This window comes from Stegodyphus dumicola, chromosome 7 (genome assembly GCF_044657685.1).
Source record: "Stegodyphus dumicola isolate Sdum_Otavi_A_Nest chromosome 7, ASM4465768v1".
NCBI lineage: Eukaryota > Metazoa > Arthropoda > Arachnida > Araneae > Eresidae > Stegodyphus > Stegodyphus dumicola.
This window is the reverse complement of record NC_140774.1, coordinates 62082545-62104240: the sequence shown is the minus strand read 5'-3', so window position 1 is coordinate 62104240 and position 21696 is coordinate 62082545. Positions and strand designations below refer to the sequence as shown.

General features: G+C 33.0%; 1 protein-coding gene and 1 long non-coding RNA gene across 4 annotated transcripts in view; one reads left to right on the top strand and one right to left on the bottom strand.

The window, feature by feature from the left end:
- Positions 1-21696, top strand: part of LOC118182793 (uncharacterized) — a 58879-nt gene that overhangs the window by 13649 nt on the left and 23534 nt on the right. For all 3 annotated transcript variants that reach the window (XM_035352182.2, XM_035352180.2, XM_035352181.2), the window contains one exon: positions 3889-4098. In XM_035352182.2, coding sequence (XP_035208073.1) covers positions 3889-4098 — 210 coding nt within the window. The remainder of the gene's footprint in view (positions 1-3888; positions 4099-21696) is intronic.
- Positions 17053-21696, bottom strand: part of LOC118182795 (uncharacterized) — a 54361-nt gene continuing 49717 nt past the window's right edge. Inside the window, exon 4 of the long non-coding RNA XR_004757119.2 lies at positions 17053-19093. This is a non-coding gene — a long non-coding RNA (uncharacterized LOC118182795). The remainder of the gene's footprint in view (positions 19094-21696) is intronic.

Here is a 21696-nt window from a genome sequence, read left to right as displayed (position 1 = left end):
GACAGCTTTTATTTGCCTTAGAATGAAAAAATGTCTCTTTGGATAATGAAATATTTAATTTTGTAATTTATGTTAAAGGAATGTGTATTTTTTTGAATAAAATATAATTAGCAGTATTTGCTGAATCTTTGTTTATGCACGGTCTCTGTTTAATCTTTCTGTTTTGTGCATAGTTCTTATTTGAATTTTGAATAAATAATCAGAGTTCGTACGGTCCTTAAGAGTTCTTAAAAGTCCTTAAATTTTTTGGAATTGAATTTTTGGTCCTTAAAAGTCCTTCATTTTGGCCAAAATCAGTAAAAGGTCCTTAATTTTAATCATCTGTCTGTTTTTTACGGCTGCCATTTTGAGTGTGAATTATCATTTTGGAGGAATATTTTTGGCGATTCACTGACGTATATTGAAATGCTTATGTATATGGCTATCTTTTGAATGTGTTCATGGGTTATAATTTGTTATAAATGATGGGATACTCAAGTCTCTAAGCAAGAAGTGAAACATAAGCATTTCAAAATTCATTTTTTCTAATAAAGAGCTCTTAAACAATTTTCGCATTTGGGGATGTGAATTCTTTTATTAAATGGTTCTAAATTTTGCGACTTGTCAACATTTTGGCGATTTTAAGATCAGTTTCTAAAGAAAACTTTTAATTCCAAAAGCTAAGAATGTTTTGACGATTTTTTTTTAAAACATCATAACATTGATAAAGTTCATTAAAGTAATGGTAATATATTGGAATTAGATTAAAAAAAATATCATTAAAATAAAACATTTTTGGTTTTTGCTGTCATATTATAAAGTTTCATTTTGGCAACTTATACAATATTTTGAATCTGAAAAATAAACAAGGTATAATGCTATAAAGTATAATGCTATAAAGCATAATTTACAAAACAGCTCTTAGCAAAAGCAAAATTAGCTATGTAATTAATTAAAAGTGTCTTCTTTTTAATTTTTTCATAGTAAACATTTTTCCCATGTAATTGTCTCGGAATATTCAAAATTCTCAGAATATGCATCAGTTTTCTCTATAAAATTAATTTTACACTTTTCCCCTCCTTTTTTTTTTTTTTTCCAAAATATTTCTGGCTTTTTGCTGTTACAGAATTGGTTGGGCTAATTTTTCTTTAGTATTTTTGACATTGCGGCTTGGAAAATTTAGATGGATTTTAAAGCAAGATTTATAGAAGATTCGAGAAATATGTGACAAGATTTATATATTATTCGAAAATTAGAATAATATATAAATCAAGAAATAGACTACAGAAAGTTTGCGATGAATTTCTTACCTTTTGGGGAATGTCTGGAAGAACAATGAAGACATAATAATTGAATGTTTTACTCCTGTTACTAGAATCTTTTTCTTAACATGCTTATCTTCCCTTTATTTTCTCTACTTTTCACTAGACACAAGCATGGAAAATATCAAAAATGCTTATGATCTTATCACTTGGGCAGGCATTATAGAGAGAGATTTTTTATTAATAAAGAAATTGAAAACTTACAATTTAAAAGATCCATCTAATATGTCTTAATGCATCATACACAGAGCTGGCACTAGGCTTTTCCCCATTTGATGCAATCTCTGTGGATCCTAAATTTGACTGCATAGTGCCTTTCTAAATTCTGCTTCCAATGCCTGCCCTAAATTCTAAAAGTTTTGCCATTTCTAGATTTTGTTGTTTGGTGTGTCATTAAATTCTAAAAATTCTGACACACCAGCTCTGTAACCGGCCTTTACCATGTATATTTCATATTTCTTCTGAATTTCATATTACTAAAGAAATTAAATTAGTCACTTATTCTATACATTCTAAATGCATTTAGTGTTTTTTTAGAAAAACAGAAATCCTTAACATAATCTAAAAATTCTAACATGAAAAGGAAACATGCTAAAGAAAGAAACTGAATACATAAAGAAAATTATTCTTCAAAGATATGTGCAGTTATTATGTAAATTACCCAATTGTTTATGATTTCAGCCTTTACTATAATTTTCCATTTCTGTTTCCTCATATGATAGAGTTATTGAGCCAGATTAAATTAAAATTAAATTGTATAATCTTTGACCACTAGTCCGCATTTTTAGTTTGAATTTGACTTTCTTCTTTAATTACGTCACCATGAGATGTAATTGACTTTGTTAGCATCAGAACGTGCCTTTCACATGGTAATTTGCTTCATTTTTATCAAGGGTTTTGGACTATTTAACTTTTACCAGATCAAGTAAACCCTCAAAGGTACATTGTGGAGAGGTTGACAAGTTAGGAGATAAAGCATGCGGAAACTAGCGAGAGCATTGTTTTGCATATTAAAACAAATCTCTAATTATTGTTAGGAAAGATGCTTAAAGAGAAGGAAATCAATATAAACTAGCCAAAATGTTTGGGAAGGCTTCAGATTAAAATGACAGATAAATATTTTGTTGAGTGTTGTTGTTACAAAACATAAATGTTTTGTAGCTTTTAATGTGTAATTATTCTAATATTGTTTAAGAATCAGTGCCATAAATTACATATATTTTAAACTATGAAATTTTATTAGATTTTGATTTTAATAGGGCTTTTTTAACAAATATTGTTAAAAAATAAAATTTAATAGTCACCATATAAATCCATAATGTTAAAGGTTGTCAAACTACCTAATTTAATTATTTATAACTAACTGCTTACCCTTGAAAATTGTCTCTACGTATTAAAGCGAGTTATTGCCTTTCATTAATACTCACTGTGGCCACAAGATAAAACACAAAAATGTAGAAATTCAAGTAAAACTTATTCTTTGCATCTAGTGAGACTTAAAATAATACAAAACAGCTTATTACCTCTGGTGCTTTAATGGCTTATTGGAACCTGAAAATATATTAACTGGGTTACAACCCCTGGAACTGTACACAAAGCTATGACACTAACTGCATCAAACAGAACCTAACTAACTTTCAACACTAGCCAGCTACATCAGGCCTTTCAGGTTTGTTCTAATCGGGAGGTCTCTCTATCTCTAGACAAATAGCAGTGGTGATAACATTGTCTTTTGTCATGATTGTGAATCATTCTGATTATGATGTTACTTCTCATTTTAACCTATGCCATTTGATATAAAATTTACCTGCTATTTACTAAACCTCTAGATCAGCGTTTCATAACCTTTTGACTAATGTGTACCATCTAAACGAAAATTGAAAACCTTTAGTACCACCACCACAAAGCACTACTACCACCACCACTCTTGAACAAAGCTCAGATTGCATAAATTTATGAGTGTTACAGAAAAACCTCAATCAGGATGTTGGGGTTTTAATTTTTGAAATAAATAGTTAAAAATACTTTGCCTTTTATGTGTACCACCTATTTTTTCCTACCACCTATTTTTTCCTACCACCGGTTGAGAACCTCTGCTCTGACCAAGTATGTGACAAAATGAGACGTAAAAAAATCAACATAAAGCTAACTTAGTAAGATGTAAATATCACTTATCTTCTTTCAAATATGTCCAACTTATTATAAGTCTAAAATATTTAATGCTACTTAAGTTTATTTTATTCTCAAACTTATTAATAATTATGTTCATTAATTCATGTTTAGTAATAATGCATACTACTTAGGGAACTATTTTTTTTTAAGGATGGTATTACAAAAGTGGAATTCAGGTATAGAACAATATTTTTAATTGAATTTATTCAGTTCCCATTTGCTCATAGGTTCTTAATTTTTTTTCATTAATGGTCCTTAAAAGTATTTAATTTCCGTGTTCAGAAATGTGTACGAACCCTGATTATGCTATCGGTCTAATCTTAGATCATCTGGCTTAAATTCATTTTCATTTTAGTTCTAAAATTTTACTTTACAAATATATCATCAGTTGCATAATTTTTTTCTTTCATTCCAGAACCCAAAAATTCTTGTCAAAGTTGAAGAAAGTCATACACAGTGCCGTAGATTAGTCTTAAAACTTGCTGTAGACCAAGTGTACCGAAGAAATTACATGTTGGAAGAATATTCAAATGATGTGGAGAAACTGATTTCAGAATCCAAACTATACATAACAGATGTAATTACAAGTTTCATAAAGCATGCTGGTTCATCTGTATTAGAAAGGGTATACTTTTTATAATTACTTTTTAGAAATCTCGTAACTGTAATATATTACACTAATAGTATAATTACACAAAATACTTTAAGAACTGATGGCATAGCATTAAGTATATAGATATAGCTTAATATTAAAGCTTTTGTTACTTAGAAATTTATAAATAAAAACTAATAGTAATCGAATTAAAAGATTGTTACACAGAAGTAATAAATACCTTTCAACATTAATAATTTCATGTATAATGTTATGATAGATGTATTTTGTATTGATACAGATATGCAATTCATGTGCTGCTGTTACTTATAGTTACTGCAGGAACTCTTCTGTTGCATAGTGTAATACAGTCAAAAGTCGTTAATCCGGACTCGTCGGGACTTCGGCGATTCCGGATTATCGATTTTTCCGGATTATAGATCATCAGTTTAAATCTCGTAAGATGGCATGCAGAAATTATAAAATTAAAAATATGAAAACGTAATTTATGAAATAAAGAACAATAATGATCTAAAGGGTATCAAAATTTGCAAAAAGAAAAAGCTTAATATTTATTTGTTTACTTTATTAAACGTTTCTTTCAATGTAAGTTGTTTAAGTTTTGCTTCGTTTCATGTGATAATACTTTCTCTTTAATTCTATTAAACAGACATAATTTCTTGTTCAGTTACAAAGTTCCGCCGTTCAAGTCCTATAATTGCTGTGTCAAGAATACCGACTAATTTGTCAATCGAAATTTTTTTGTTTTCAATAACCTCTGTCACTTTTCTTCGCTATCGGAAGCGAATTATAATGACGAGGAACTTGTTTTAAATCATATCAAAGACGAAGCATATCGAGATGAAATACTACATTTGGTAAGGAATTATAAGCCAAATAAAATAAAAACATCTGCGCTGAAGATAAGGATAGTGCTGACAGATCAACTTCCAATTCAATTTGCGCCCGCCGCGGCATTCCCCCCGCCGAGCAGCGTGAAATTGATAAACAGATTTTGGATTTCAAAACATACTTTCGCTTTAGATCCTTTACATATTAACAAATATATATCGGAAATTCTATTTGATATAATCGAAAGTTTAAGCTTACTTTTATAAAATTGCTCTTACAGTCTGCAAAAAATAATAAGCCGGATGCAATTCGAAAATTAAGGAACAACGCAATCATCAACATTAACTGAAATAGATAATTATTTAGCTTATACGTCCATTATACATAAAATGCGCGCGCGAAAACGTATTCTGCACTTGCGCACATTCATATGCGCAGTCGTAAAAGGTCTTACGCGCACGCGTGAACGCCTCTGCGCATGTGTCAACGCGGCGCATGCGCAGAAAGTTTTTAGTTTTGATGTCCGGATTATAGATCATTCCGAATTATGGGTGTCCGAATTAACGACTTTTGACTGTAAAACATTTACAACGTATTGAAATGTGATGGGAAATATTAACAAAATAACTTGAAGAACTTCACTGTAGATGGGTATTTAACAGTATTATATGAACTGTGCATTTTACTTTATTTGATAGTTCAGTTCTACTTAGTACAAAGTCCTATGACAATGGTCCTATGTCGGGATTACCACGATTCCGGATATTAGATCATCAGTTTGGCATGTAGAAATTATAAAATTAAAAATACGAAATTAGGATTTGTGCAATAATAGAGCATTTATGATCTAAAGGGTATCAAAATTTGCAAAAGCTTAATATTTACTTTAAACATTTATTTCAATATAAATAGTTTAAGTTGCTTGGTTTTTTGTGTTAAAACTTTCTCTTTAATTCTGTAGACAGACATAATTTCTTCTTTAGTTACATAGTTGAAGTCCTGTAATTGTTGTTTCGAGAATCCCGACTAATTTGTAAGTCGAAATTTTTTCGTTTTCAGTAACCTCTCTGTCGCTTTCTTCACTATCAGTAGTAGTATTTTCTGGATACTACAGATTCCGCCATTCGTTAATTGATTGATGATTGAGGAGCATTGTCATCACAATGAAGAACTTCTTTTATATCATCTTCATTTATTACCTCTTTCCCACATTTCTTTACAAAATTCGTTAATTGGAAAATTTCACTTTTGGTTTGCGATGTTCTTAAAGCTTTAAAATTCGCGGCTACCATCATAAAATTCAGCTATCATTCACTATACATATTTGGCTATATATCATGAGATTGGTGACAAGTTGTTCCACTAAATTTTATCTTGCATCTATCATGCAATGAGACAATTATGCCTGCATTGGTTTAGTTTAGTTATTTATTATACTTATGTCTATTTCTTGCGCATGCTTAAGGCTTATCTAAGTTCTGAATAAATAAATTCCAATGTATACTTTAGACTAACGGAGGGCCGGCGCTAGATATCATTCTGCAAGGTGCTGTCTCTGCGGGTCCTAAATTCTGCTAACAAGCATCTTCCTTTGTTTTCTCTAATTTCTGCCATCTGTTGCAGCCATACAAGCCCTGGCGCTGGTTCTGGGTTTATGTGAATTACAAATAAGTTATTCTTAATTCAAAGAATACCAAATGTCATCTTTTGGCCTGTGAGTGTCATTAACAAAATCTTTCTTAGCATATGGAAAGAAATTTTTCGTTAACATTTGGTAGTACATTTACCGTAATTTCTGGAAGAAACGACGCAGCGTTTACGTGTTTAAAACTTAAATTTTCAGCGGGTGCGGCGTTTCTATCCATGCGGCGTTTAGGTGCACTAAAAATAAAATATTTCCTATGATGGTCATTGTACATTGTTTGGATGGCCTTGTCATTGTGCATAGACTGGTGCTGTTCCCACACAAAAGACCACTCAGTTGCTTTTTGCGAACGTTATTTTGTTTACATTCTTTCCCTTGAACGGACCTACATGCCTTATTCACCCTAAATGAGATCTCAGAACAATAACATTCTTCCCCCTTTCAAATCAACATTCTCATCAGTTTGAATAGTCTCTCTCCTCTGCCATTCCATGAATCTTCCAGGACCCATCCTCTCCCCACCCCTGCCTTTTCTGCAATTTTTTTCAAAGGCGGACACGACTCCACCTGCCTCGCAATAACGAAATTTCCTCTTCAGCATGAATTTCCTGACGTATTTCCTCTTCAGCATGAATGGATTTTTCTTGGCATTCTGCCAAATACAGATCCCATCAGTTTGGGTACAAGTACTTGTTGGATAGTTTTTAATTAGGGAGCGGAAAATTTTTGAAAATGTCTCTAAACGGCACAGAAGCTATACATTTGTTACCTTTAATTTATTTTTGAGTTATGATTTCATTTCATGCATTTTTCTTAACTGGTATGTCATATATCAGGACTTAGGTTGAGTTTTTGTATCTATACGGCCCACGACGATGTCACGTGCAATTTTATCTATTGCGGCGTTTACGCTGATGCGGCATTTCTGTGTAATTTTAAATTTTTTCCCGCCATTTTTCTCGAGTGCGGCGTTTACGCTGATGCGGCCTTTCTTCCGGAAATTACGGTAACTTAAATCTGTAATCATCGGCAAGTGTAATGTCAACATAAAAGGTTAGCATACTTTTTGTTATTTAATTACTAACATAAAAAGAATTTTTTTTAGGCATTGCTATATGAGTCATTACTCAAGTTGTCATGTGTTAATAAACATGCGGTGATGAAAGCAAAATATAATAAATAATGATTCGCCAGGTTGGCGTCAGGGGTATAAAATATTAGTAGGTGTCAATTCAACAATGTATCTACGTAAAATTTTTGGTTTCAGATGTAAGCCAAGCAGGCAACTTGGCAGTTTCAGAGCCAAATTCTTGATGATACAAATTTATGCTAAAATGATTGTTTCTTCAATAACGAGGTATTTTATTTAGTGTGGAAGTGAAATTAAGAATCGAGGCTCTCCACATGTTTTATTGTGCGTCGAGGGGAGGGGAATAAAACGTGCATGCGTAAAATATATGAAAAAAGTTGTTCGTGGCTTTGAGGTCCAGATTTTAGATCATTCCGGATATTGGACGTCTGGATCTCAGACTTTGTACTGTAATTGTCTTTCATCTAGGCATTTTATCCCCTCCAATAAGACATCTTACTTTTGTTTTGTCTTCAGTGTTCTGCTGTCTTTGTGTTACTTTTTTTTTAATACATCCTTTCTTCTAAATTGATCAGTTGGCTTCATTAATTCATATATTTCCATTCAAATCAAAATATACATCAACATTATTATAAATATAAAATATAAGAATCATTTAAATTGTACAAATATGTTGGCAAAAATAATTGCCTTTAGCCAAAACAACACATGGAGCTAAAATTAAAAGCATAAGTAATTAATTATTTAAAACAAAAGTAAGATGTCTTATTGGAGGGGATAAAATTCCTAGATGAAAGATAACTACAGTACAAAGTCCGAGATCCAGACGTCCAATATCCGGAATGATCTAAAATCCGGACCTCAAAGCCGTGAACAACTTTTTTTTGTATGTTTTACGCATACGCGTTTTATTTCCCTCCCCTCCGATGCATAATAAAACATGTGGAGAGCCACGATTCTTAATTTCACTTCCGCACTAAATAAAATACCTCGTTATTGAAGAAACAATCATTTTAGCATAAATTTGTATCATCAAGAATTTGGCTCTGAAACTGCCAAGTTGCCTGCTTGGCTTACATCTGAAACCAAAAATTTTATGTAGATACATCATTGAATTGACACTTACTAATATTTTATATCCCAGATGCCAATTTGGCAAATCATTATTTATTATATTTTGCTTTCATCACCACATGTTTATTATGTTATTAGTTCCGAGTTCATAGGCTGCTATGAACATACTCATGAAGAAATTTGCTTTAAGATACACAAAAAGGTGAACACATTCTTAAAATTTGTCCATTTTTTCCGACTTATCATTTTGGCCCAGGAAACAGGAGAAGAGAGAGGTTACCTGTAGGATACATTGCAAGTTAAGTAGTTTTAAGCTATTCTGAAAATGCAAAAAAATGTGGAGTCTTTGATCACGTATTATTTTGCATCTTTAGCAAAGTAGAATCTTCGATTGCTGAATACACTGGGAAGATATGTATTGTTAAAAATGAGCAAGAAAAATTTAGAGAATCAAAATAAAATAAGGTAGAAGAATAATCTATTTATGGCAAATAATGCAAATTATTCAATGTTGTAGAATACTTAGCATTATAATGATATGCTGTTGACTACATTCTCCTCATTATTCTTTAGAGAGATTTTCTCAGAATTATGTGTTCTTGAATAAATTTCTTCCATTGCTCACAAATTCCACAAATGCATGTTTTAAAATTAAGGTATAAAGTATCGCTATTTGTTAATAAAAGTTGTTGGAATAAAACGAAAAGAATGCATTCAAAAGTGATGATATTGCTTGACTGAAGGATTCTTATGGACATGATTGCCTGATATAATCATTATGTGCCTGGTTGCCAGAGTTTCTCACATTTTGAAAATTTGGGCTTGACTGAAGGATTCTTATGGGCATGATTGCCTGATGAATCGTTATGTGCCTGATTGCCAGAGTTTCTCACATTGTGAAAATTTGGTGACTAAGGTGGTTGCAAGAACATGTAAGTACCATTTGCCATACTTCCCAGCCTATAAAATTTACTGACGTATAAGATAGCTTGTGATTTATCAGGTTAGGTTTACGGGAAATACTTGGATCAGATAGAAAAGGATCAAAGTACGTGTTTTAAGGATAATATTTTATTCAACGAAAATGGAGCTGTTACATTAAAAAATAGGCAAGTATATTAGTACTTATTCATCATAGAATCCCAGAAATTTATCATTACTGCTGCTAAAATCATAGATGCAGCTATTTTCACTTTGGTTATCACTGTCACTGGATTTGTCCCTTTACTTATACACAATCATTATCATTTCCATCTGGCACACTGCTAATTCCACACTTTTTAAAAGACTTTATGAGGGTCTCACTTTTTAACTTTCTGCCAGAACTTTTTCATCCACTTACAAACACTGGAAATTGATGGCCATTTCATTCTTCCAATTGGTGTGACATCATGAGTTGGAGCTTCAGTCCATTCTTCATGCCTAAATACTTTGAATGGTTTATTGACTGAAATGTCCAGAAGCTGCAAATGAGAAGTCAGCCTCCCCCAGGAATCGCAAGAAGATATGTCTTTCAGTTCAGTATTTGCTGGGTGCATTATTTGGTCCTTAACCGCTTGCCTGATTATCCCGAGCTATCTCGGGTTCGTATATATTGCAGTTAATTATTATCCCGAGAAAACTCGGGTGAAGCAGAATTTGTTAGTACGATTTCTTTTATCACGGTTTTACTCGGTCTGGAGGAAATGAAAGGAAATATTTAGCTTTAATTGGCAGTTTGCCAAATTTTGTTGGTTGTGCGGTTCTTTTGGAGGGACTGGTCGCGTGTTTCCCTATTGTATAGCATACGTTGGCTTGTGGATTAGTAATGTATAAAGAAAGATGCATGCGTTGGAAAAAATAAAATAATGGCTATGATGGAAGATAGTGAAAGCGATGATTTTTCAGATAGTGATTATGAAAAGATTGGGAAAAAATTTAAAAAAATCAAATTTAACGAGACAGTGTACTCTGTGCTCCCGTGAAAGAGATTCCAGCGATAATCCAGTAAGAAAAGAGACCAGATACAAGTGTAGAATGTCAGGTACCACTGTGTGCTGTCCCTTGTTTCAAAAACTATCATACAAAGATTAATATTTAACTTTTTTTCATTTGCCCGAGATAACTAGGGATAGTAAACTAATATTAAAAATAAATGCTTTTACACCTTCAAAAAATTAAAAATTCAACTTAAAACCTACATATTTTGATTTGTTTTGTTGTATTTAATAATAAAATAAAAAAAGTGATGATTTTTTGCAATTTTTTTTCAAAGAAATTTGTAAGGGAAGCGGTTAAACAAATCACACACTGATAGTAATAATGATTTCTTCTGAAAGCCACATGGACGCATGTACCACATTTTCTGTAACCACTGCTTGATACTCTCTCCAATCATCCATCCCTTGAGATGAGCAGGAATATAGATTCCATGTGGAATTGTACATTTAGGCAGCATTTTTCGTTTAAAGATTAAAGAGAATTTTAAACTATAAGGTTTTATCATCATCCTTGATGTGCACTGTTCTATTTAATGGTACGTCAAACATCAAGAGTACCTCATCCATGTTTCCTATTTGTTTTATCTCAAAACACATCTTTTTTTTCGCAAGTTTATGATGTATTTGTGGAATTCTGTAATCTTTCTTTCATATTCAACTGGCAGTTTCTGTGCCATTGTAATTCTGGTATACATTCATAGACCATTTCTCTTCATGTGTTGCACCATGTCCCCCAAAAAAGTCTCTTATAGACATATATATCATTAATTTTCTTTCTTCAATTCAAATAATTTTTGTTGAAATACTATTCCCATTCTTCTCATGATTTATTATCTGTTTCTTAGCATGTGCCTCAAGCTTTGGCCATTTAAGAGGATATAAATGTAAAATTAATTTAATCAATAATTTAATTAAATTAATAAAATTGATTAATTTTAAAGTCCTGTTTGCATTTAATCCGTCTTCTGCTTTCTCCATTCTTGTTTCATCTTCTCTCTCGGTCAGCAGTGGACCAAAACCCTTTCAGCTGCTCTGTTTCCATACTGTTCCTGTTCTGAAGTATTAATTCAAGACTTTCAAGTTTAAAAGTAATACTGTATGACCATCTTCTCTCTTGGATCTCATGAGTATGATCTGATTTTGACATTTTATGCAATACTTAGTTTCTCTGTGTAAAAGGAGATATGAACACTATGAGAAAGGTTCATATTACACATTGAACCACTCTCTCATGTTACTTAAGTTTGACTGTCTATAGTACCCGAATTTATTGCAAGAGATATTCTGATTTCAATGAACCAATCAACAAGATGCTTTCATTTTGAGCTAGTAGAAATTGGCCAACCATAAGAACTCTCTTATTTTTAAGAGTCAAATACGTTAAAAATTAATAAATGCCAATTGTTTAGATATGGCAGCTCTCATGCATTTGCTACTCGCATTTTAAAAGGTAAAATAAAAAAGAATATTACCGTCTTCAAATATGAGTTGGGTTAAAGTGAGTGACAGCACAGAAAGGTGAAAAAAGTTAGATGGCTCTGAAAGTTAAATTGCTTTCCTACAGCTCACGTGATTGTTTGCTGCGGTTTGTTATACATCTTGTTATTGATACGGTGCGAATTTTTTATAATATTGTCAGTTTTATAAAAATAATGCATTTGAAATCAGTTCTGTGTGGCCCTTAAGTATGTGCTATGAAAGTTATTTTTTAAGCTACTTTCAGAATCGTGGCAAACAAGTGAAATAAAATTAAACTGCATTGCAATACATAGTGTATGTATTTATAAATTACATTGCATATATATGTTATTTTTCTGGGAATTGTTTTAAGAAATATTGTCATGAAAATATTAAAATTGCTTTTTACTATCTCAAAATATTGTTATTATCGACATTTGTAATAAAGGAAACCAATTTTTATGCCTTTGCGAGAAAAAGTTTGTAAATTCATAATAATAAATATAGTAAAAGGTTTAATAGTATTTCTCTGAGCAAATCAGCTTCCTTCTTAGAGGACAAAGCTACAACCTGGGCTTATAAGACATAGTCTGATTTTAGTGCACATTTTGAAGTAAAAAGAGTGCATTCTTATGGGTCGGGAAATACAGTGCATAATATTTGCAAAATCTCCAACACCGTAAGGACTACATTCCCAGGCTATGCGATCTCCAAAACAGGAACAGCTAATTCTCTTTACCAGAATAAAATGCAAGTCTATTATAGGACACTCTCCTAGGTTTAGAAGAAGTAGTTCTTTAAGTGCCAAGGTGCAAGTCAATTATAGGACACCCACCTAGGTTTAGAAGCAGTTCTTTGGATAAATACCACTGTATTCAATTTCTTGATCACATGAATCCAGAGTCCTTCTCAATATGTCTGCAGCGATAATGTTTAGGGTTCCATAACCAGACTTGGTCCCCTTCTTTGAATTCCTTTTCCATTGATTTGATATTATATCTTGACTTCATCCTCTCTTGCTGTGTTGATCCTTTTTCTGGTGAATTCACAAACCTCTTTTATACATGCCTGCAGATCTTTGATACCTTTTTTTAATGCAGTTTATAATTTTTTGGAAAATTAAAAAAAAAAAAGAGAGAGAGACTCAGGGATGTTTATTTATTTATTTATTTATTTTTTTACCATATGATGTAATGGAGTTGATGGAAGTAAAAGAAGATTGAGGTAAAATAAATTTTTTTTATAAAATAAGTTTTTTTTTTTTAAATAAAATAATTAATGAGTTTAAAGAAAAATAATTTATCTTGCATAACAAGAGTTTAAAATTTCTTTTTATAAAATTTATTCATGATTTTTATATCATAAATAACAGAAGTGTGGTTGCCCAAATAATGAAATCTGTTAATCAGATTGCTTTGTCAAAAGTGTAAATTGTCTCTATTATTAAATAATAAAGAATATGTATGCGTGTTGTTGCAGTATGGAAAAACAGTGGCTGTTAGAACCACCAAATTTTGAATACACATAAATCTCCACCCTAGCTTTGAAGGATCTCAGTCCAGATTTTTTTTTTTTTTTTTTTAAAGTAATTTATTTATTTCCAGTTTTGTGCAAATTTAAGAAACTAGGGCTTTGGATTAAGAAACTTATTGCTTTATAGGCAATGTACTGCCACTCGCCAAGCAAATGATAAACAGTACAAAGTCTTTAATCCGGACTCATCGGGACTTCCGGATTACGGGTGTTTCCGGATTATAGATCGTCAATTTAAATCTGGTAAGATGGCATGCAGAAATTATAAAATTAAAAATATGAAACCGTAATTTATGAAATAAAGAGCAATTATGATCTAAAGGTTATCAAAATTTACAAAAAAGAAAAAAAAAAAAAAAGCTTAATATTCATTTGTTTACTTTATTAAACATTTCTTTCAATGTAAGTTGTTTAAGTTGCTTCGTTTTTTGTGCTAATACTTTCTCTTTAATTCTATAAACAGACATAATTTCTTGTTCAGTTCTACTGTTCAAGTCCTGTAATTGCTGTGTCGAGAATACCGACTAACTTGTGAATCGAATTTTTTTTGTTTTCAATAACCTCTCTGTCACTTTCTTCACTATAGGAAGCGGAATATCAAAACATGCTTTCGCTTTGTAGATCCTTTGGCAGCTCCAGAATCGGAAACTCTTTTTGACATAATCTAAAGTTCAAGCTTACTTTTTATAAAATTGCTCTAACAGTCTGCAAATAATGATAAGCCGGATCCAATTAGAAGATTAAGGAACAACGCAATTAACTGAAATAGATAATTAGATAATTTTAGCCTAGCTTATACCGTCCGTTATACATTAAACGTGCATGCGTAAATGTGTTATGCGCATGCGTAAAGGTATTATGCACATGCATAAATTCATTATGTGTTTACGCATGCGCAGAAAGTTTGTAGCTTTGAGGTCCGGATTATAGATCATTCCGGATTATGGACATCCAGATTAAAGACTTTGTACTGTATATGTTTCAAATTAAAACAGAGAACTAAAAAATATAAACAAAATGTGTTGCTGCTTGGCAAAGCCTAAGATATGTATTTGTATTTCAAATTTAATCTCTAAACTCAACTATTTAAAAATAATATAATGCCTTAGCCTGAGATAAAATATTTTTATCTTTCATACTTTAATATATTGCCATGCAGCACAAGCATAAAATATTTAATTTTTCTTCCAAATTTTATCTGTTTGTTACAGATTGACAAAGTAAGTGATTTGACAAATTAAGTGATTTAAAAGCAACAAACACAACTTTTCATCTCTATTTAATTGCTAGTTACTAGACTGAATGAAGAAATTATGCTAGCTGCATTCATTAGAATAATTATACACCATATCCTTAAAAATCCTTATTCAGCCTTTATTTTTGCTATCATTGATAAAAAAATATATACATTAGTCACCAACATTTTACTGACTTCCATTTTGGGTGACAGGTCAAAAATCATTGTGCTTATATGTTGTCCAGTTATGTATTAACAGCTTAACAGCATTTTTTTAATGTGAAATGTATTTTTTTAACCTTTCTGATCTTTCTACTTAATTTTAAAGGTCTTTTGAATTCTTATCATTTATTTTTCGATAATGTTAAACATTATGAGGTTTAATTCAAAGTTTTTCTACATTTTAATTTGTTTATTATTCACGCTGTTATTAAAAATACAAAACTACATTGTTTAATTATACTGCGGATTGTGATAAAATAATTCATAAAGAAGTATACATGATTTACTTACTTAAATTGAATTAATTATTAAATAAATACATGATTTACTTACTTAAAGAAGTATACATGATTTACTTGATTCATAAAGAAGTATACATGATTTATGTACAGTTTCAATGCACTATGATTCAAGAACAATGTAAGATATTATATGTTACCCTTAACAGAACTGTATGGGGTTTAAGTTTTGTTAGAGACAGTCACAGATGTTTTATGCATGAACTCTTAGTCACACGACACACATCGAGCCAATAATCCATTTCTGCGTAGATGCATTTTAAGATACCTGAATCAAGTTCATCGATAGCGACTGTGGTATGCTGTTTCAGCTCTGCTAGATCAACAGGAAGGGGAGGGATGAATACCTTGTCCTTTAGGTACCCCCACGGGAAGAAATCGCAAGGTATTAGGTCAGGTCTTCTGGGTGACCATTGGGTATGGGACATGTTGTAATCCGTGGCAATCCATTGGTGAGTGAGATGTTCGTCGTGGTAATCTCGCACATAGGCTAACCAGTGTGGTTGTGCACCACCCAGTTGGAGAACGAAGTTGTGAATGTTGTCCTGCAACTGAGGCATCAACCAAAGAGTTAACATATCCAAGAAAGTGGCTCCTGCGACAGTTTGCTCGTGAAAAAAAGAAAGGGTTGAACACTTTTGTTCTGGATACTGCACAGAACATATTTACCTTACGGGAATCTCGCACATGTTGCACTGTGAATTTGGGAGTCTCTGTTCTCCAAATGCGAACATTATGCTTGTTTACCTTCCCAATGACATGAAATGTTGCTTTATTGAAGAAAACTAAACGATCGTCAAAATCATCATTTTCAAAACGAAGCTGCATATTGGCAGAAAATGCAAAGTGCTTTTGTTTGTCAAAGTCACTCAGATTTTGCAACACCTGCATTTTGTATAGAATCATTTTCAGCTTCTTTCTCAAAATTCTCCAGACAGTGGGCTGAGAAATCTGCACTTCACGACTGACCTTCCCCCCCCCCACGTTGATTTTCCCAGACTTCCTTGAATGGCTGTGCAAACTCTATCAGCAACTTCTTGGGATACAATCGTACAGTCCAGGACTTTTGCATAAACAGCCCATGTTGGAAAATTGTCATGCCATTGATAGATGGATTTTCTAGTTGAAGGTTCTTTTCCGTATTGCGACTGAAAATACAGTTGCGAATTCAATTTTGCTAAATTTAAGAACACAAAAAGCTTTCTCCACTAGACATCATCATTTTGACTGACTAGTCGCATGACATGCATGTTATTGCCTATGTCACTTCCATCAGGGGCTAGACACAAACTTTAAGACTATGCTTACCTTGTGGTTTGCTGAGGTGGTGTGTTTCTTTGACTGTCATTGTCAGTCGTACTTTCAGTACAGTACAAGATGATTCATAAAGAATTATACATCTGGAAAGTGTATACTTCTTTATGAATCATCTTGTACTGTACTGAAAGTAATTTGAATTAGAAAATACAGTCAGAAGTTGTAAAAAATCATTAAGAATAGAAATAGAGATGTGAGAGCAAGTATTTTTGTTTTGACAAACAGGAAAATAGATCTCAAGCTAATAATTCGGTTAAAAGAACCAAACTAAATCAAAAGAGTAGAACATAGACATTTATTTAATAATTTTCCTGAGAAGAGAAACAGGTTCCATAAATTTAAAGAGAAAATATGAGGTTCGATTTCTAGTACAATTTCATTAAGTGCACTTCAGGATAGTTTCATTTTTTGCAGCAATAGTTCTCAACACAATACTGAAAATTGTGGTAAAGAACTTGAGAATGTTGAAAGTTTAAAAAAGCGAAATAACATATATTTTTTACTTGTGCTGGGTCGTGGGTTGCTAGGGCCATGTTCTTAGATCGAGATAGATGTTCTTTTGATGAAGAATCTTCATGGTTTAAACAGTGTGTTTTGTTTTTCCTTCATATATCTTGCGGTAACAACTCACAGCATTGAATGATACTTTCAAAATTTGTAAATTGTTCAGCATTAGAATCCATTGCTTCTTAACTGATGAGAATATTATTAAATTCTGAAAAAGAACTTGATAAATCCTTTGTGGCAAATTTCTTCTCTGGTCCCTCTTCTTTCTTTCTTTTTTTCTTTTTTTTTTCTTCTTTTTCTTCTGCCACTTGTAGTGCTTCCAATTTAATCTGCTCCTCATCCTAAAGTTCTTTTCTTTCACAATCTGTAATTTCCTCGGTCTCTTCTGTTTCACATTCTAATTTTAGATTTTTTGCAAGTTTCACAGTTTCTTCTACAATATCTTCTGGCTCCTGCTCTTTTTCAAATTCTTCAACTGTACTATTTGCATGATATTTTTCTCAAATTCCTAACACAGAATTCTTTATTACATGCTCCTATGCAGTCAAAATATTCTTGATATAGTGAAATATGTTATATTGCTTCTAAAAATTTCTCAAAGATAAATCAGCATTAGAATCTTATGTCTTTGATAGTTTCTGGGAATACTATTCTAAAGTAGTGAGCTTTGAATGCTAAATGAGAGGGGTTGTGTTAGGAGGCATAGAAATCACTTTAATACCATTATGAAAGTCATCCATATGAGGAGGGTAGCCAGAAGCATTGCCCATAATTAGTAAAATTTTGAAACATATACCTCCCTGTGCACAATATTCACGAGCTTGGAAAATGAAGCAGCTAATTAATCAGTCTTCTAAAAGTACTTGAGTCATTGAAGCTTTTCAATTTGAGTGGTAATAAACAGGTCGTGAGTTCTTATTAATATACTTGAGGCTTTCAGAGTGGTAAATAAAGAAAAGCAATGAGCTTAAAATCCATGTCATTCCCACTAAGCAAGAAAGTTAACAAATCTTCAAATGCCTTGAATCCTGTATTCTTCTTTGCTTCTTGATTTATTACATCTGAATGGGCACATGTTCTCATTGCAAACTGGTTTCATCCACTTTTAATATTTGCTCTTGTAAATAACTTTCTTTGATTAAATAATTGAATTGTTAGCAAATTTTTGGGCAATGCGTTATTCAAATCAAATCTTTTTTTTTTTTTTTTTTTTCTATGCTTAAGATACTCAGTACTAACAAGAAAATCTGTGTCGTCGTTTCCAGCCCACAACTTTAAACTCTGAAACAGACTTTAAGTTATTTGCAATCTGTAAAGATTGATGGCTTTGTTATTATTATTATTATTTTTGGTATTAAATCTTCCAACTAAATAAACAACAAATTTCATAATCTCATAGATTGTATGGTTATAATTGGCATTTTCATAGGTGCAGAATTCTTAACAGGTTCCCAAATTCTTTCATTATTTTTAAGAATCATTGATACTATAGAATGTGATAACTTCATATCACATGCTATCATCATATTTACTTTTTTCCTGCCTTTTACTGGATAACTTTCATTTATATTCTAAATCAAACATTTTTCTTGACTTCTTAACTGCCATATTAGTAGATGAAAGCTTTTATCTTTTAACGGACATTTTCTGACCATTCCATAGAACTGAATTAATAGACTATGCACAATAGATGCTTGAAAGCGACTGAGTTTATATCTGTGAGATGTGCCTGCATCTGTGGGATGATAATGTTGCCTGATAATGCTATAGTCATGATATTTTGGATTTATAACAGAAAATATATTTACCTGTCTCCTAAAGAAAAGAAAATCATTATCAGATTAAAACTTTGTCTGCGAAACTCAAATATGTCAAATGTACAACTTTGGGAAAGCCAGCACATAGCCACAAACATAACTTTGCAGTACAAAATACTTGTGAATTTGGCAGTATCGTGTGATAATGCTAGTTATCCATGCATATAGTTTATATAGTGTTACGAATTTGGTATTTAAAAAGCTAATGTTAGTTCAATTATAAATTAAATGGTTTTATTTCTCGCGCAGTGCAGCGCGTGACGAATATTAAAAGAAAGCTAAGCCGGAAAATTGAAAATACAAGAGCGCGTGCATTAAATAAATAAATATCTCTTTTTGATTTCGAGAAAGTACTGGAAAATTCTAGCGCGTGATTTTAAAATCTTATAAAAGGAGGAAAACATCTCAGTTTGTAGGAGTTGCTTAGTTTGTTGTTGTTTAGAAAACTGCTGTTGTTGATTATACCGAATTCGCGGATTAGCGTTCTTTAGCTGTTTTGAATTACGTTCTATTGTACATTTGAGTAGTTAAAAGATAACTACTGTGAGATATTGTAATACTGCATGATAATTTGAGAAAATTTAAGCATTTTTGTTGTGATAATAATAAATTTTTGTTCATTTTTCATCGGACTTGTGCATTCATTTCATAACGAACCCGTACGCACGCAACGATTTTTGGTGTCAGAAGTGGGATATTGAATGCCAATCACAAGAGCGATGGAAGAACAGTTAAAACAATTCATAATAGCCTTTGCTACATTTAAAGAAGAAATGAAAGACTCTGTTAAAGAAGAAATTAGGTCCGTTAAAGAAGAAATGAAGTTGGGCCAGGAATCTGTTAAAGAAGAAATGAAGTTGGGCCAGGAATCCGTTAAAGGAGAAATGAAATTGGGCTAGGAATCCATTAAGGAGGAAATGAAAGTAGGTCAAGAGGAATTGAAGAGAGAAATTACTTGCATAATAGAAAACAATTTCCAAGCTATGGAAGGAAGAATAGACACAGTTGAAGACAAAGTTGGAGAAATTCAAGAAAAAGTTTCTGCGGTAGAGCAACAAATTGAAAAAAGAGTTTCTGCCCTCCAACAACAAATTGAGGAAAGGGTTTCTGCTGCTGTTGCAAAAGAAGTTGACACTTTAAAGAAGAGCATAGCGACAGAAGGAAGCAATTCTGAGGGTTTTAAATTCTTATCGATGCCTGCTCGTCCATCTCTGAAGTTATCCACATATGATGGGAAGACATCCTGGCAAGTGTATAAAACAATTTTCTATCGTTTCGGATGTGAATGGATGGGATTCCCAAACTAAGGCCTGTCATCTCGCCGCTTCTCTGAGAGCAGACACAGTGGATATCCTGCAGACACTTCCAGAAAACCAAAGACTTGACTTGGAAGCTCTGTCCGGCGCATTGGAGCTGCGCTTTGGCGAGAAGTGTTTAAAAGACTACAGCAGGCTTCAATTAAAATCCCGTCAACAGAAGCCCACCGAATCACTCCAGGAACTCGCCACGGATGTTGAAAGGCTGTCCCACCTCGCCTTTACGGAGTGCCCGAGGGAAATCCTGTCCCTGCAGTACTTTATCGATGGCATCCGTGATCCCGAAATACAGAAGGCTCTACGAATGGCGGATGTTAAAGATTTAAAAAGCGCTCTAGTGTATGCCATGAAATTTGAGGCAGCCCAGCAAGCCACTCGACGAGACTGCCACCCAGTCAGAGCTGCTCAAGTGCAGGAGCCAGGGGATCAAGTCACCGCTCGTCTAGACGATTTAACTAGACAACTGAACTCGAGACGGAATATTGGTGAGAAGAAACCGACCGTTAAGTGCTGGAACTGCGGTGCTGAAGGACACATACGACGAAACTGCAGAATACCCCAGGATACGGATGTTAAGACCGCTCCTAACAAACAGCAGGGAAACTAATTAGTGGCCATCTCGCGGGGCGGAGGTTGCCAGATAATGAAAAGCCCCAGTTTAAAGCGTTTCAGATTTCTGCAGTGAGAGGCGGCAGTAATGGACTTTTCATAATAGGACATATTAATGGAGTTCCCTGCAATATGACGATAGATACAGGAGCCAACATTACCATCATCCGAAAAGATTTGGCTCAACAACTGGGAAACAAACTTATCTGGACGCCGCCCTGCGTTACCCTCCAAACTGTGTCCGGTGAGAAGATCGACATCGAAGGAAAAGCAAATGTTAACATCACGTTTGGAAGTGCCGCTTACCACCACACGGCATATGTAGCAGAGATCACTGATTCTTGCATACTCGGATTGGACTTTCTAAGGAAATACAATTTTTCCTTGGACTTTAAAAATAACGAATTGCATTCTATATCTGAGGACATAGCGTTATTTGGAGTTAATGATGAAGAAGTTAAATCTGTCCATAAAATCATAGCACAAGACAATATCACAATACCGGCAAGAACAGAAATTTTACTTCCTGGATCCATAGCCGAAAACAGGAATTTCCGCTACGGCATCATAGAATATCCAAATAACTGTAATAGCCCAAAAGGAGTACTAGTAGCCTCAACACTCATCGACCTATCCAGAACGGTTATCCCGGTGAGAGTCGCCAATGTAACTGAGA